Genomic DNA, 15,186 nt, shown 5'->3' on the forward strand with positions numbered 1-15,186 from the left:
AGACAATAAAGAGAACTATTTTAAGATTTGCCAGTAGCTGTATCTTTTGCTGCAAAGATACAGTTCCAAGGATCTGGGATGGGCAGAAAGAGTGGCTCATTCCGCACATGCGGAATAATGCACTTTCAAACTGCTTTCAGTGCTCTTTGAAGCTGTGCGGAATAGCAAAATCCACTTGCAAACAGTTGTGAAAGTGGTTTGAAAACGCATTATTTTGCCTGTGTGGAACAGGCCAGTAACTCAGCTCCTCAAGTTCTGTCCCATTAAGCGGTCACTCCTGCAATTCTGCTGAAATAGGGAGATGCTTTGCCTATCAGGTTGGGCTAGCCTTGCCAGAGTGGAGAACTTTAAATAGTCCCTAGATGGAGTGGAAGCAGTCAGGATATGTGCTAAAAAAGTCTCAAGGGCCATGTGAATTGGCACCAAGTCACACCAAGCAGAGCTCTTAATAGCTTTTGTGGTCCCAGTGTAACTGATCTTTCCCCTCTGTTTATGGGTTTCCTCAGAGTAAAGCTGAGAAACCACAGGCCAATGCAGAGGGCTCCGATGCCCATCTCCTGCTTTTCAGACTGTTCCTCCTATTAGTCAGTGGTGTTCAAACTACAGTTTGGGGAACAGTAGACTCTTTGGTACCTTTTCTGATCTACTGTGGTGAAAAACTCAGCAATGGCCAGTAAGCTTCACTGGAAGACAGGACAACCACCACCAGTGAATGTCCCGTGCCCATTGATCTACCTGAAATGATGGTTCCTGGGGACAGTGGACCCTCAGAAATGTCATGGCAGACAAATCTGCAGAAGAAAGCGGAAATCACACCTCAACTTCTATTATTTATTTATTTATTTAAATTTTCTAAAGCTTTTATGCCGTCCTTCCTCATGCAGGCTCAGAGCAGCTCACAACAGAAAGAAAAAGCTATTTAAACTTATGATCAGAGCGGCCCATGCAGTAATAGCATTAGGGGGGAAGGACAAAAGAATCTGGACAATACATAAATGGTTGGAATGTATATGGGAACAAATACAATTGGAAATTTTCGACATTATGTCAAGAAACCAAATATGGCAAGAAAAACAAAAAGATATGAAGTGGATCTGGACTGAATTCAAAGACTGGTTAAACGAAATTGGAATCACAGAAGAAAACTGGAAAAGAAAATTAGAAAAAAATGGACCTGCTGCTGCACATTTAAAGAAGAAAAGAAGAAGGGGGGAGGGGGGAAAGGTGGGTAAAAGGATATGGAGGATGAAATATAAAGATGTATAATATCAATCTGTAACAATCCAAAATATCAATAAAATTTTTAAAAAAAGAACAGCTCACAACATATCAAAATACAATTTAAAACCAAGGACCAAAAGGGCCACATACAATTTAACATAAAACCATAAATAATCCATTAAAAACCAGATGGCGATTTAATTGTTCCCATATTATCCCATACCTGCCCTGATAAAAGCCCAGAGAGGAGACAGAGAAGATAAAAGCCATCCAGAATGTGCTGCCAAAGCTGGCTCAACCATATGCCAGGAAGAACAGCTCTGTCTTACAGGCCCTGCAGAATTGCATCAGGTCCTACAGGGTCCAGCTCTCATAGAGTGTTCCACCAAGAAAGCCCTGACCCTGGTCAAGGCCAGCTGGACATCCTTCAGGAACATTTAGACTGGATCCAACCTCAGCTATGCTGAACTGAGACAGGATCCAGGGACTTCCCACCTCATACACTCAGCCAACACCCTTTAATAATCCACAAAGCAGCTCCCATAAACCATAGTGAATATGCCACCATTTTGAAAAAAAGAGGGGGAAAAATATTTGAATGAGGAAGGACTGTCAACATTAGGCTCTGGAGTATACTAAGTAGAAAATGTTTTACACAGTATATACAAATACAGCAATATTAAATAATGTTCCTTTTCTTCACAAGTCGATTTCAGCCTGATTATTGTTGTTGTTTGTCACGGCGAGAGATGGTTTGCTTTTCGCTCCCTCCGTCCCACCTTTTGACCAATCCACAAACAACAGACGGGGAGTCCGCAGAGCCATCAGGATCCTTTTGTACTCATTCCGGAAGTTCTGGTTGAGGAGGCCGTATATCACGGCATTGAGGCAGCTGTTAAAGTAAGCCATAAAGTAGCTCACCACAAAAAGCCACTCTGGGATCCATGGTACTATTTTAGAAGGATTAATAGAGACAGCCAGGCCGATGAGGTTCAGTGGCCCCCAGCAAACTGCAAAGAGGACAAACACCACGAACATGGTCAAGAAGTTCCGGATGTCCTCTGATCTTAGCCTCTGATTGCAGTCCTGCCGGACCCGGTGCTTGACTTGGATCACCAAAATCCAAATTCGGAGGTAGCAAAAAGTGACGATGGTTAGAGGGATAATAAAGTGAATGGCTACCACAGCAATAGTGTACGACATGTTGACAGTCTGAGTAAATGTGCAGGAATAAATCCGACGATCGTACTGCAGGGAGCCCACAAAGAAGTTCGGCACAATCGCCACCAAGGTGAGCAGCCATGTCAGGCAAAGGTAGCAGTAGGTGTTTTTCAGATTAAACAGTTTGTCATACCAGAGGCTGTGGCAAATGTAACAGTACCTGTTGATTGCTATGGCCGTGATGTTGAAAATGGAACCAATCACGCTCAGCCCCATAAGGAAGCCACTGATCTGGCAGTGAATGTCACCCATTGTCCAGTCATTATGGAAGATGGCACTTAAGATGAGAGGGTAGGGGTATATTGCCACCACGAGGTCTGCCACAGATAAGCTGACAACAAAGAGATTGCCTAGGCATGGGAAAAAACAAAAAAAAATTAAGAAACCAGCAGATCTAAGTATGAGTAAATTTATCACAACCCAGAAAAAGAGGGGGGAGTCCCTATGGATAAACACCAGCATGGCCAAGTGGCAGGGCTGATGGGAATTGTCATCTGTGAACATCTGGAGAGCCGTTGTTTGCAGACCCCTGATCTAGAGTAAAACTAGGGACAAAACACAATGACCATATTCATCCTGATGCACCAATTGCATTGCCCGTACAGAAGAAAGCTTTCATGTAAACCAGCAAGTAGCACTGCCCATACATAATGTTCATTTGATGAGCCAACTGGATTCATCTTTTGGTCAAGTTGGGGATACACATCTCCAACAGGGGCTGTTAGTCATTGCTTACAACACTGAATATTCAATAGACTGATGGGACTGACATTGCTTACCTTCTGAGATTTGATGAGATCAGACTAGCCTCGGCTATCCAGGTCAGAGCCATCTATTCTTAGGCCCCTCCCGCACATGCCAAAAAATGCACTTTCAATCAACTTTCAATGCACTTTGCAGCTGGTTTTTACTGTGTGGAATAGCAAAATCCACTTGCAAACAGTTGTGAAAGTGGATTGAAAGTGCATTATTCTTCATGTGCGGAAGGGGCCTTAGACTGTACCATGTCAGACAGCAGGTGAAGGTTCCCATGGCAGAACATTTTTTCACACATACAAAAAATCTCATATATATCATAATACAAAGAACTAGCATGTTGTGAGGCCTTCCTCTTCAAAATTTTATTTATGGCTAAGGATCGATAATTAGAACATACATGAAATGAATGCATTACCTTTTTGGATGTTTGATCACAAAATTCTATTTAATACTTCTAACTTTAAAAGCAACATGATCATTTAATTTAAACCCATTGAATTTAAACATAATTTTCAGTTATGTTCCGTTAAATTATGGCAAAATTTATAAACTACAATGCAGAACTTAGCCAGCAACTTAGTAAGTTTCAGTGATTGGTCAATTAAGATTTTACAAATTCTTGCTGGACCAACACTCTTATTCAACAGGGCACCAAGAATTTTAGATTGAGCCTCACCTTAACAGTTACATCTTTAAAAAGTGTTCTATAATTTCCACTTCTCCATCTGTACGTGGACAGAATTTCTGTGAGTAAAACTCTTTTGAATTTGCCCTCCAAAACAGTTGACAACAGGGCTACATGCCTTGCCACAGTAAAAGTCTTTCAGAGGCTCATTCCGCATGGGCCAAAAACAGCAGTATGAAAACAGTGTGAAAATGATGTAAAAGAGTTTAAAACGGTGTAAAAGGGTTTATACCGTTTTCACACCACTGTTTTTGGCCCATGCGGAATCAGCCTAAGACTATTTTTTCCAAAAGTAAATAAATAAGTAGCTGGACCGGGAACATAAGTAGCTGGACCAGGAAACTCAACTAAGTGACCACTGGCCTGGTTCGCGCATGCAGGAGAATGAGGTAGCAGAATGGAGTGCACTAGTGCGGTGGGTCGGTTCCAGTTTTGACTGCTCCGTTGCATACAAATCTCCCAGCCAACAGAAAATCAGCAGAGTTGGGGAAAAGTTCTTTTACCTCAGAATTGTCAAAGGTTTTTGCAGAAGGAATCCACGGGCTGTTGTGGGTTTTCCAGGCTGTGTGGCCAGGTTGTGAAGATGCCAGCCATAGATGCGGGTGAAACTCTAGGAGCATAACCTACCAGAACCCAGCCACACAGCCCAGAAAACTCACATCAGCCAGTTCTTTTACTTCTCTTTGCCTGCTGGTGGTCCCTTTGTTGGGAAATTTTAACTGGGAGTATTTCAAAACACGATCCTCCATGATTATATCCCTGCAACCTGAAATGATGCATCTTATTATCCTGCATGTATGAAATAGACACTACCTCTCTGCCCAATCATATTTTTTAAAAAATAATTTTAATTGAGATTTTCTCATTATACAAGCAAAAAACCAGGAACAAAACAGAAAGTGTACTATGAAAGAAAAATATAACACCAATAAAAAGAAACCAACTTCATTACACATCCACTTGCAAATACAAACATAAACACAACCTATAAAAGTCCTGATCCATACCCACCTATGTAGATAAATAAGTCAACAAACTAGAATCCTAATAATACATAAAAATTATACACATCCAATAATTCAATAATCTCTCTGCCAAATCATATTTCACAGGGTTCTTGAGAAAGGAAAATTGAAAGAACCCGTTTGTACCATTCGTAGAAATGTGGGATACACAGGTAATACCTGGTACCTATTTGTTGTTCTAAAAAACATTCAAAAACTCAGCATATAAAAGAGAAACGGCTTTGGCTAAGCTGCTGCTCAATCCTAGCGTCTAGCTGTGGAATTATGCTTTCACAGGAAACATTTTGAACTCCTCTTCCAAACAAGGTCTATCTGTCCCAAACCGGACACCTTTTTGCCCTTTAAATCTTGGCTAAACTTATTTTTCCAGCTCTGTGCAGTAAGCTTTAGGAGATGAAACGAAGGTGCCATTTCTCTTCATCAAACCTTCTTTGGCATCTCCTGCTGTTTCTTGCCTTTAGCTTTCTTTAATGTGATCACACCACAGCGGGGCAGTGCCAATGCCCCTAAATCCACATTTAGTTTTGCTTTGCTGGTTTCCCTAAGGCAAAGTATGACCACTTTTCACAACTTCCTGATAAAACTTAATGGCTACTATTATTTTATAAGCCAAGAAATTTTCCCCCTAACATGATTTATATTTTAGCGGCTGCTGAGTCTTTATGCCACACAAACTCTCTCTCATCTAGAGATTAAGTCTGTGGAATCTGGTTGCCCTCGTCTTTCTGACATGCTCCTAAAAATACTTAAGATGTCCACAACAGTGTTTCTTATATGATCAATGCACCTAGCAGTACTGGTCTTCTAGACTCTTCACTTATGTATTAACTTCATTTATACCCTACCTTTCACCCCAGGGCCAGAGCAAGGGGGAACGCACCCCTGCCATACCCCCTCCTGCCCCCGGAACGCCCCTGCCTGGCGTGCACCTGGTGCATTGCAACTCCCCCCCCGCCCCCTTGGTACTATGCCACTGTTTCACCCTAATGGGGAATCAAAATGGCTTTCATCGTTTTCCACTCCTCCATTTTCTGCTTGCAATAATCCTTCGCTTGAGAGTTTATAAGGGGTCCAAGGTCTCCCAGTCAGCCTCATGGCAGGGCTGGAACGTGAACTTTGGTTTCCAAGATAGTTGTCCAACACTCAAACCTGTACACACGCTGGCTCTATTTGTGCCCAAAGCTTTCCTCTGAATATTTTCCAAATTAGCTATATCATGTTAAACAATCTCTGAAAAGCACATTCCAAGACTAGTATTGAAGTACTCAGATTAATTAACACAATGTCACTTACCTAATTGGAATTGCTGCTTGCAAACAAAACTAATGTTTGTGTCTCTGCCTTTCAATTGGACCCAGTCTATGCCATGAGATCAATTTAAAAACTGTTTTTCCAAGAGAATGTACTAAATTATTTTATTTACTTTGTTGACAACCCTCCCGTCTCTCTAATAGGAACCTACAGGGGCTTACATCTGTCCTTCTTGTCCTTTATCTTCACAACAACCTTGTTGTTAGGCTCACAGCACGTGACTGGCCCAAGGTAACCCAGCAAGCTTCCACGGCAGAGTGGGGATTCAAATCCAGGTCTGCCAGTTCCAGGCCTGACACTGTAACCTTCCCAGTGGTCATGCCACACTTCAGAACCACGTGCTGACTTCATTCTACTGCTTATGTAAAAGAGCTATTTTAGAGCTATTTCTTTAGAGCTTTTTTAGAGCTATTTTGACTACACAACTTATGAAATGCATGGGCTAGAAATGGAAGAAGAGGAGTTAGCTTTTATACCCTGCTTTTCTCTACCCTTTCTCTACCTTGAAATGGCTTACAATCACCTCTTCCCTTCTCACAATCACCTTCCTTTCCTCTCCCCACAACAGACACCTTGTGAGGTAGGTGGGGTTGAGAGAGGCTTGAGAGAACTGTGACTAACCCAAGGTCACCCAGCAGGCTTCACGAGGAGGAGCAGGAAATTGGCAACTGAAGGACCTTGTATTAAATTCAGCCCCCAAGAGATTCCTATATAACCACAGCCATCAAGGATCCCTCTTGCAAATATAAGTGTGAATTCAGCTACTTTATCCCAGGATGAGACCTAAGCAAAGACCTCTTTAATCCCCTCTCTTGCCACATGAAAAGCAAGAGAGACTTTCACAAACCTCATTATCCTCATTATCACACCCCTCAGTTGCTCATTCCTGCACATAATAAGCCAAGATGGAGATTAATGATAGAGAGCAGCTGAGGTGGCTACAAGGCTTTGCTGAAGCCACTATTGTAGTCCACGCTGCGGGAGAGGGGTGAAAGAACCCTTTGCCAGCATTGCAGGTTACATGACAACAGGTTTACAGGTGGAACCAGTGCTCCTGACCCTCCAGTTCTAGAAAATAAGATACGGACATAGACTCTGTCTGGTCGCTATGTGACATAGCTATCCCAGGGGACATCCCGGCCTTGGCTAGGAAAGGGTGGGATTGCAAGTCTAATAGAAAATAAATAATAATAAACAGCTGGTTTTGCAGCATGCCCAGGATACAAGCAGGCAGTCACTTCGCCAAAGCTGAAACTGTTCGTCACAGCAAAGCAATCCCACATTCATCTACTCCATCCCCTTGATTCGGCTGCCAAATGTCCCCTGAAATGAAAGATGCACAGCTTCCCTTTGCTTGCCAAATGAATCAATTCCAAAAATACGAAAATTCAGCTCTGCATTAAAAAAAGAAAATTAGAGTCCAGGCTGGTACTATTACTATAAAGTCTGAAAATGTGGGTCAACCACTAATGAAAATATAGCAAAAGGTCAAAAGAGTTTAAGAAAGCAAAAAAAGAGAGAGACCAAAGTGCAGCAAAAAAGATTGGAAAGTCAATGCTTAAAGTGGGATATCAAGATGAGGTGTACCAGAAAAAAGAGAGGGAAATCCTGCAAACGCTCGTACAATTCTAGTTGACGAGCATGTTCAAGCCAACCACTTGCGTTTATTTTCTTTGTAGTTAAAATACTTATTATCCATGTTCTCTAATATGAAAGTTCAGACTGGCTTATAACACCATTGAAATAAATCATAAAAACACATTATGAAAATAACTAAGAATGAACCAGAGTATCAATACGAAGTCAGTAAAAGCAGCAGAATAAAACAGCAGTATAAAAACAAAACAGCAACAGAAGTCATCAAAACAAACAAAATATCGAAGTGAGGGCACCAGCAAAGCTATGAACAGAATGTCTAGGCAAATGAAAATGTTTTTACTTGGCATTTAAGACTTGCAAAGTGAATGTAAGAATAACTACCGGGCAGATGGCATTCCACAGCTGAGGTGCTGCCACAGAAAAGGCCCTGTTTCTCATCACTATTCACACTGTTACTGAAGGTGGGAAGCACACAGCAGCCAGTCTTAACTGCCTAACAAATTCATATGGTTCCAAATCAAGGGGATTAGCTATATTAGTCAGATGCAGCAAAAATAAACAGGAGTCTTACAGGTTTACACAGTTTTATTAAGCTTTCATGGACTGCAGCACACTTACATAGTTCTCACCTCCATTTTACCCTCACAACCACCCTATAAAGTAGTTCAGGCTGAAAGTGAGTGACTAGCTTGAGGTCTCCCATCAGTTTCCATGGGCAACTGGGTATTTGTACCTGGGTCTCCCAGACATTCATTAAGAGCAGTTCTTGCGTGTAACAAAGGCATGGGGGAGTCTATGGGATCTAAATCTGCATTCCAAACTGAGGGAGGAAAATGTTAAATTAGGGAACTGTTTTCATTAAATGTGATCCTATCCACATTTAATCAAAGCTGTGCCTCACTCTCAAGCAAGGGCGCATAGGAATGTGACCTTAATGTGAATGATAATAAATTAATGCTCTGTTTGGTGGAAGAATTGCGATATGATTTTTCACAGGTTTTCCCAAGTGTTGGAAAGTGCATTAATTCACAGTCAAAGGGCAATCTGAAGAGAAGACATAGGGACCAGACTGTGCAATACAGCAGGCTTAATCTTTTTAGAGATGTATTTACTGTTTTAATATGTCTTATCCTTTTAGTTTTATTTTATTTACCTTATGCTGGTCTATGGCCATAATAAAGATTGATTGATGGACCAGACACTCAGCACACAAAAAAAGGAGAAACAAACACTTTGCAACCCCCTGATTGTGAAAGAAACCTGTATAGGCAATGGACAAGAGGAATTTTAATGGCTTAAATTTCATGAAAGTAGCTAAATTTAAGAGAACTCCAAAGTCATTACAGTGATGAATATTTCATATACTTTAGGATCAAACTCGATGTAACTGAAGGGAAATTCAAAGGAAATTCAAGAACTCAGATTTCCTGCTGACTTTTAAAAAAAGAACAAGGAACGGCAGCCACAGAGTCTCCAGTTCGGATTTGAATCATAGTACTGGGAGAGGGGAGAAATAACCCATACTTAATGCAGTGTTCATCTGGGTGGGGAGAGGGATTTATGGGCATCAGTGGTGTTTGTATATTCCCCCTGCAAGATAAACAGCAGCTGAGGGGGGGAGGTGATTAAGAATACAAAAAAAAATCCAAATTCCCTCTGTCTGCAGCTGCTGTTTACAATTTTAAAAACAGTGGCTGATGGTTTCAAAACTCTCCCATTCTCATATTTTGCCTGACCATCGCTCTGGGCAAATTATTCCCTTTTTTGAAGATTTCCACACAGAGCATTTAGTTACAGTGCAAAAGTATCTCCTCTGCCAGCACCCCCCCCCCTTCCGCAAGCTTGTTGATGATTCAAAAGAACAACTTTCACCTTCAAAAAGCCATATGCATTTAATAACAGCCCATGTTCTCATCTCTAATCCGAGCTGCCTCCTGACCCCAAATCAAGATGCTCCTGGTTCCCAGAAACCACTTGTGTGAAAACTGTAATGAGAGGACAGTAGCTGGAAGTCATGGGAGAGGGAACGGCTGTGGACTTGACTCTCTGCCTCTTTGGAATATTGGGGCCAAACTAGAATCACAAGAGACAGTATTGGCCCATTGGTTCCCCAGGGAATATCTAGTAAGACAATCCTGATGTGAAACACTATCACACTCAGAACCAACGTAGCCTAGTGGCTAAGAGCAGGTAGACTCTAATCTGGAGAACTGGGTTTGATTCCCCACTCCTTCACCTGAGCAGCAGGTTCTTATCTGGTGAATTGGATTTGTTTCGCCACTCCTGCACATGAAGCCTGCTGGGGTGACCTTGGGATACTCACAGTTAGTTCAGAACTCTCTCAGCCCCACCTACCTCACAAGGTATCTGCTGCGGGGAGAGGAAGGGAAAGGAATTTGTAAATCCCTTTGAGTCTCTTTACAGGAGAGAAAGGCAGGGTATACATCCAAACTTTTTTTCTTCTTGTCTTGCTATGCTTCGTTGGGAATGATCTTAAGCAGACCTACTCAGAAGTAAATCCAGTTCAGTTCAGTTGGACTTACAGGTAAGTGTGCATATCAGTAGGCTTTTGGCTGTTGCTTTGGGGGAGAAGTAACCCTGGCTGCAAGGGAATCATGACCACATGTCATCTTAGCAACAGGCTTGATTGAGCTCAACATTTCTGTCAGTTCTGAACTTCCTTCTTTCATCCAACATAGTACGGTACTCAGATTACCTTCAGTCTCTTTTTCCCTTTAAATAGTGGGCAAGATATAAAGCCCTGTTGAATCGGAACAGTGGTCCATCTAGTCCAGGGATCTGCAACCTGCAGCTCTCCAGATGTTCATGGACTATAAATCCCATCAGCCCCTGCTAGCACGGCCAATTGGCCATGCTGGCGGGGGCTGATGGGAATTGTAGTCCATGAACATCTGGAGAGCCGCAGGTTGCAGATCCCTGATCTAGTCCTTCATCCTTGCTTACACACTAGTCATCTAGTTGTCCTGGAGAGCCATCTGACCAGATATAGAGTCCAAGATTATCTTCTGATGTTGCCTCCTAGATCTGGGCTTCAGAGGTCTCCTGTCTCGGTATATGGAGGTTCCAGTGGTGGGATTCAGCAGGTTTGCACCACTTCAGCAGAACCGGTTGTTAAAATGGTGCTTGTAAACAACCAGTTGTTGAATTATTTGAATCCCACCACTGGGAGGTTCCATTTACTCACTACAGCTAGTAATCGGTCTAACCTCTTTTAAAAGCTGTCTGCGCTCATGGCCATTATGACATCCACAGGCAATAAATCCCACAATTTAATTACTTGTTGAGTAAAGAAACAGTTCCTTTTGTCTGTCCTCGGGGCAGCCTGGGAAGTGATAATGGCCTTGGAGCAAGCCAAGTTGAGTGGCCTTTGCAGGGCCAGAAGCCAGTGCAGCAGCAGCACCAACAATGAGCATTAGCTAACTCCATTACCTTGTTTACAAACTGGTATTCTGACAAAGATCATTGATGCTGCTGAACAGTCCAAGGCAATGGGCCCTGAGGAACTAGCAGGGTTTCTGGGATTGGCTCTATATGCTCCTGGCCAACAGTGGCCATCTAGGCCGCAGTAATTTAAGTGGCCACTCCACCTTGTTTGCCGACCAACTTCACTGGGAACTCTCAAGTTTCAGTATTATTACAGAGGATGAATAAGCTCCCTCTATCCACTTTCTCCGCCCCCAGGGATAATTTTATAAACCTCTATTGTCTCTCCGCGAGCCGCCTTTTTTTCTACATTGAGAAATCCCAACTAGACATTCCTCATAATACTTTCAACCAAGCATACAAATAACCTTGCAGTGCATTCATTCACATTTATGAAAACTTGTGCTCTTCTCTCATTCTCACACTGCAGTTCCCATTACCAAAGAGGCAAACTGTTTTAAAAGTCACCTGTGGCTTGCTTTGTCAGGCAATGCAGGTGTGGGCCATTCTAGAGAAAGTCCCGGCTGTGCGTGCATATATAACTAACTTCTTTGGATTGCAGCCAGAGTGTGTTCTACTTAAACTGTGTATGTTTAAGCACGGGCAGCTGCCTAAGAAAACACTGATTCGTTTGATCGTGAGGGCCAGTGAGTAATACCATTTACTTACGCCATCCATTTTTTACATAGTAATTAATCAAGAGTTCCTGTCTCGGTTGGCATGGTAGAGGGCATGGGTTCAGCTGAAATGAGCATCTGGTATAATGTCACTAGGATCTGGAAGTCCTGGATTGAAATCCCCATTCAGCCACAGAAGTTCTGCTGAGTGGCCCATTACACACCCTCTCAGCCTAATTTGCATTACAGGCTTGTTGTTGTAAAGATAAAATGGAGGAGGACAAAAATCTTGTAAACCACACACTCGTAAAAATGGATTAATCGCAGATGGCTACCTGTTACTGCACTGGAAGCTACAGTCACCATTTTATAGAGAAAATTTAATGTTCAAAATATAGACCAAAATAACTACCCGTTATACCTAAGTTAGCAGTCCCTGGTTGGACAGGAATGAGACACCGGCCCCTTCCGCACACGTAAAATAATGCGTTTTCAAACCACTTTCACCACTGTTTGCAAGTGGATTTTGCTATTCCGCACAGCTTCAAAGAGCACTGAAAGCAGTTTGAAAGTGCATTATTCTGCGTGTGCGGAATGAGCCACCGTGAAGGAAAGATTTCTCTTCTATGCTTGGCTACTTTGTGGAACTCTTTGTGAAGCCAGCTTGATAAGTCTGGGCAAATTTACACAAGACACAAGTTCAGACTGCACATAGCGCTGATCAATCAAGGGATCATTGTAGACAAATAGATATATAAGTGGTTTGGATGTCTGGTTTGCGTGCAAACCAAAATCGACCCTGAATCAGTGAACCTTCCAAAGTATTTGAGCACCTTTTGATATTGTTATTATTAAAAAGATTTTTTTCCCATTTAAGAATAACGTGAAGGTCATGAGATGGTAACAGGAATGCAATACAGACAACATAAAACATTTTTCTTCATAGTGGAAGGATGATGCAAACCTCAAGGGTTTTTAATGTTAGTACTAAGTGATCCCAGAGTAGCGCAGAGATTTATATTTTGCATATTTCTCAAGGGGACTCCCTACAAATACACTTTTTGGATCAACTCTAGGTTTAAGCCAAGCATAAACATAGGAAGCCATGCATCATCTGGAAAATGCAATGTATGTTATATAGATGGAAAATGCAATGTATGTTATATAGATATAGAAGCTAATCTGTTGCATTTAGCATGGACAAATATAATAGGAAAAAGGATGTACGAACTCCATACACTTGAGGTAAAGAAGGATGAAGATAACAGTGGTTAATAAGGAAAGGAACTGCTAAGTGGGGCTTCTTTTGGATAAACTGGTGCAGCTAAGAGAATTAGCTGTGACCCAGGAGATACCAGATTCTAATCTCAATTCTGGTATGAACTCAGAATGGTCATAGGCTAGTCACTGACTTGTACCTTCCAAACCTGCAATATAGGATTGTTTACACCTATAGTAATGTTTACACATCAAGATAACATACATGAAGTGTTTGATAGAGATGTGAGGGACTGGAAATAAACCTACTTTTTTACCCTTGTACCTCTCCCCTCTCCACCAATTTGTCCAACCCAAAATTGGGGTGGGGGTTCTCCCCAAGTTTTTCCAGGCTTTCATCCCTCTACAGTGCAACCATTAAAATGCTGTTTGTTACATGTTTTATCCCACTTTTCATCCAGGGAGTTCAGAGCAGCATATATGATTTCCCCTTCCCCTCTTTTATCCTCACAATAATCCCTAATCCAACATTCTTAACTGCTGTACCACACTGGTTCTTATGCCAAGTCTTATTTCTCAATATGATGACAGAGTAGTCATAACGGTCGGGAAACTGACATGATATATCCCAGTCTTGTCAGATCCTGGGAGCTGAGTTGGGTGGGTTCCTGGATGGGGGACCACCAAGGAAGGCTCTGCAGAGGAAGACAATGACAAACCACCTCTGCTCGTCTTGAAAGCCTGATGCTGGGTAACCATAAATTGGTTGTGCCTTGATGGCACATGTATGTATAGAAAGCTCCCCTATATTAAAAACTCCTTGCAAGCAGAAAACCACAAAACAAGAAAAGAGAGAGAATGGAACTTTCTTCCATGAAGTGTTTGCTTTCTGCCTACATGGTCATGCTCAGACTCCTTCCAATCTTTATCCCATTGTGAGATACAGTGAGGCTAGGAGTAGAAACCCTCCTCTAATACTGATGCTGTGTAATGACAGGTCCAATAACAATAAGACCGCTACACTGCACATGAAGTGGACCTGGCATGCATGACCGAAACTTGGGTGATGGACGGTGACACTGTCACCTGGAAAGAACTCCCCCTCCCCAAATGTTTATTGGTCCTTCATCAGTCCATATTCATCCTGGAGTCTTTCTCTTTCAGGGCACTGCCCATCCTAAAGATCTCTGGTATTGACTGTGTAGGCCTGGTATGGAACTCTGAAAAAAGTTTGGCTATTTGGCTGGTGTACTGGCCACCTAGCACACCAGCAGATGCCCCTCCAGGCCTCCCGAGGGCAGTAGCAGATTGGGCCTTGGAGTTCCTCAGATTGCTAGTCTTGAGGGGCTTTAACATCCACGCTGATGCTGCCACTTCCTTGCAGACTATGGATCTGGGGTCTTCCATGGCAACACTAGGACTCTCTTGATTTGTTTCAGGGCCCACACATTTAGCAGACAGCATACTGGATTTGATTTTTGGCATGGGGGTGGATGTGAGTCTGATCTCTACTAGTAGAGTGCCATGGTCAGGCCACTTTGCTCTGTTACCAGTGGATCAGTGATGAGCTGACTTATGCTCGCTCGTGGAGACGGATGGATCACATTGGCTTTCAGAATATTAGGGGGATCCAATGCCTCCCAGTGACTCATTAGATGTACTGACATAAGACAGGCATAGTCATCTTTCTGAAGCCACTGACATGATCACTCCCTGACATTCTCTTCATCTTCCCTTCCAAGCTAGCTCCAAGGTATACTGTGGAGCTGCAGAGGAGAAAATGGGAGATTAGATGACTAGAGCAAGTTTGGTGGCATACTTGTTATGAAGCAGCAAGAGCATCTCATAGAAAATGTATGAGATTAGACCTATGAGATGATGATGAAGGCCACTAAAAGGGACTATCATGTGGCCTCCATTGCATCTGCTAGCTCTCGCTAGCAATATTTTGGTCTTTAACTTCCCTCATTGGGAGATCTCAAAGTAAGGTGATTTCGAAATTAGCTGTGAGGCCTTTGTGAGCTTTTTTTGCACATAAAATCTTGTCGCTCCACCAGGACTTAATCAGCAATGTTGACACAGTGAG

General features: G+C 42.4%; 1 protein-coding gene across 2 annotated transcripts in view; it reads right to left on the reverse strand.

Annotated features, from left to right (window-relative positions):
• Positions 1–1,262: 1,262 nt before the first annotated feature.
• Positions 1,263–15,186, reverse strand: part of GPR50 (G protein-coupled receptor 50) — a 57,091-nt gene continuing 43,167 nt past the window's right edge. For both annotated transcript variants that reach the window (XM_048514542.1, XM_048514540.1), the window contains exon 2: positions 1,263–2,792. In XM_048514542.1, coding sequence (XP_048370499.1) covers positions 1,921–2,792 — 872 coding nt within the window. In that variant the 3' untranslated portion in view covers positions 1,263–1,920. The remainder of the gene's footprint in view (positions 2,793–15,186) is intronic.

Source organism: Sphaerodactylus townsendi, linkage group LG13 (genome assembly GCF_021028975.2).
Source record: "Sphaerodactylus townsendi isolate TG3544 linkage group LG13, MPM_Stown_v2.3, whole genome shotgun sequence".
Lineage (NCBI taxonomy): Eukaryota > Metazoa > Chordata > Lepidosauria > Squamata > Sphaerodactylidae > Sphaerodactylus > Sphaerodactylus townsendi.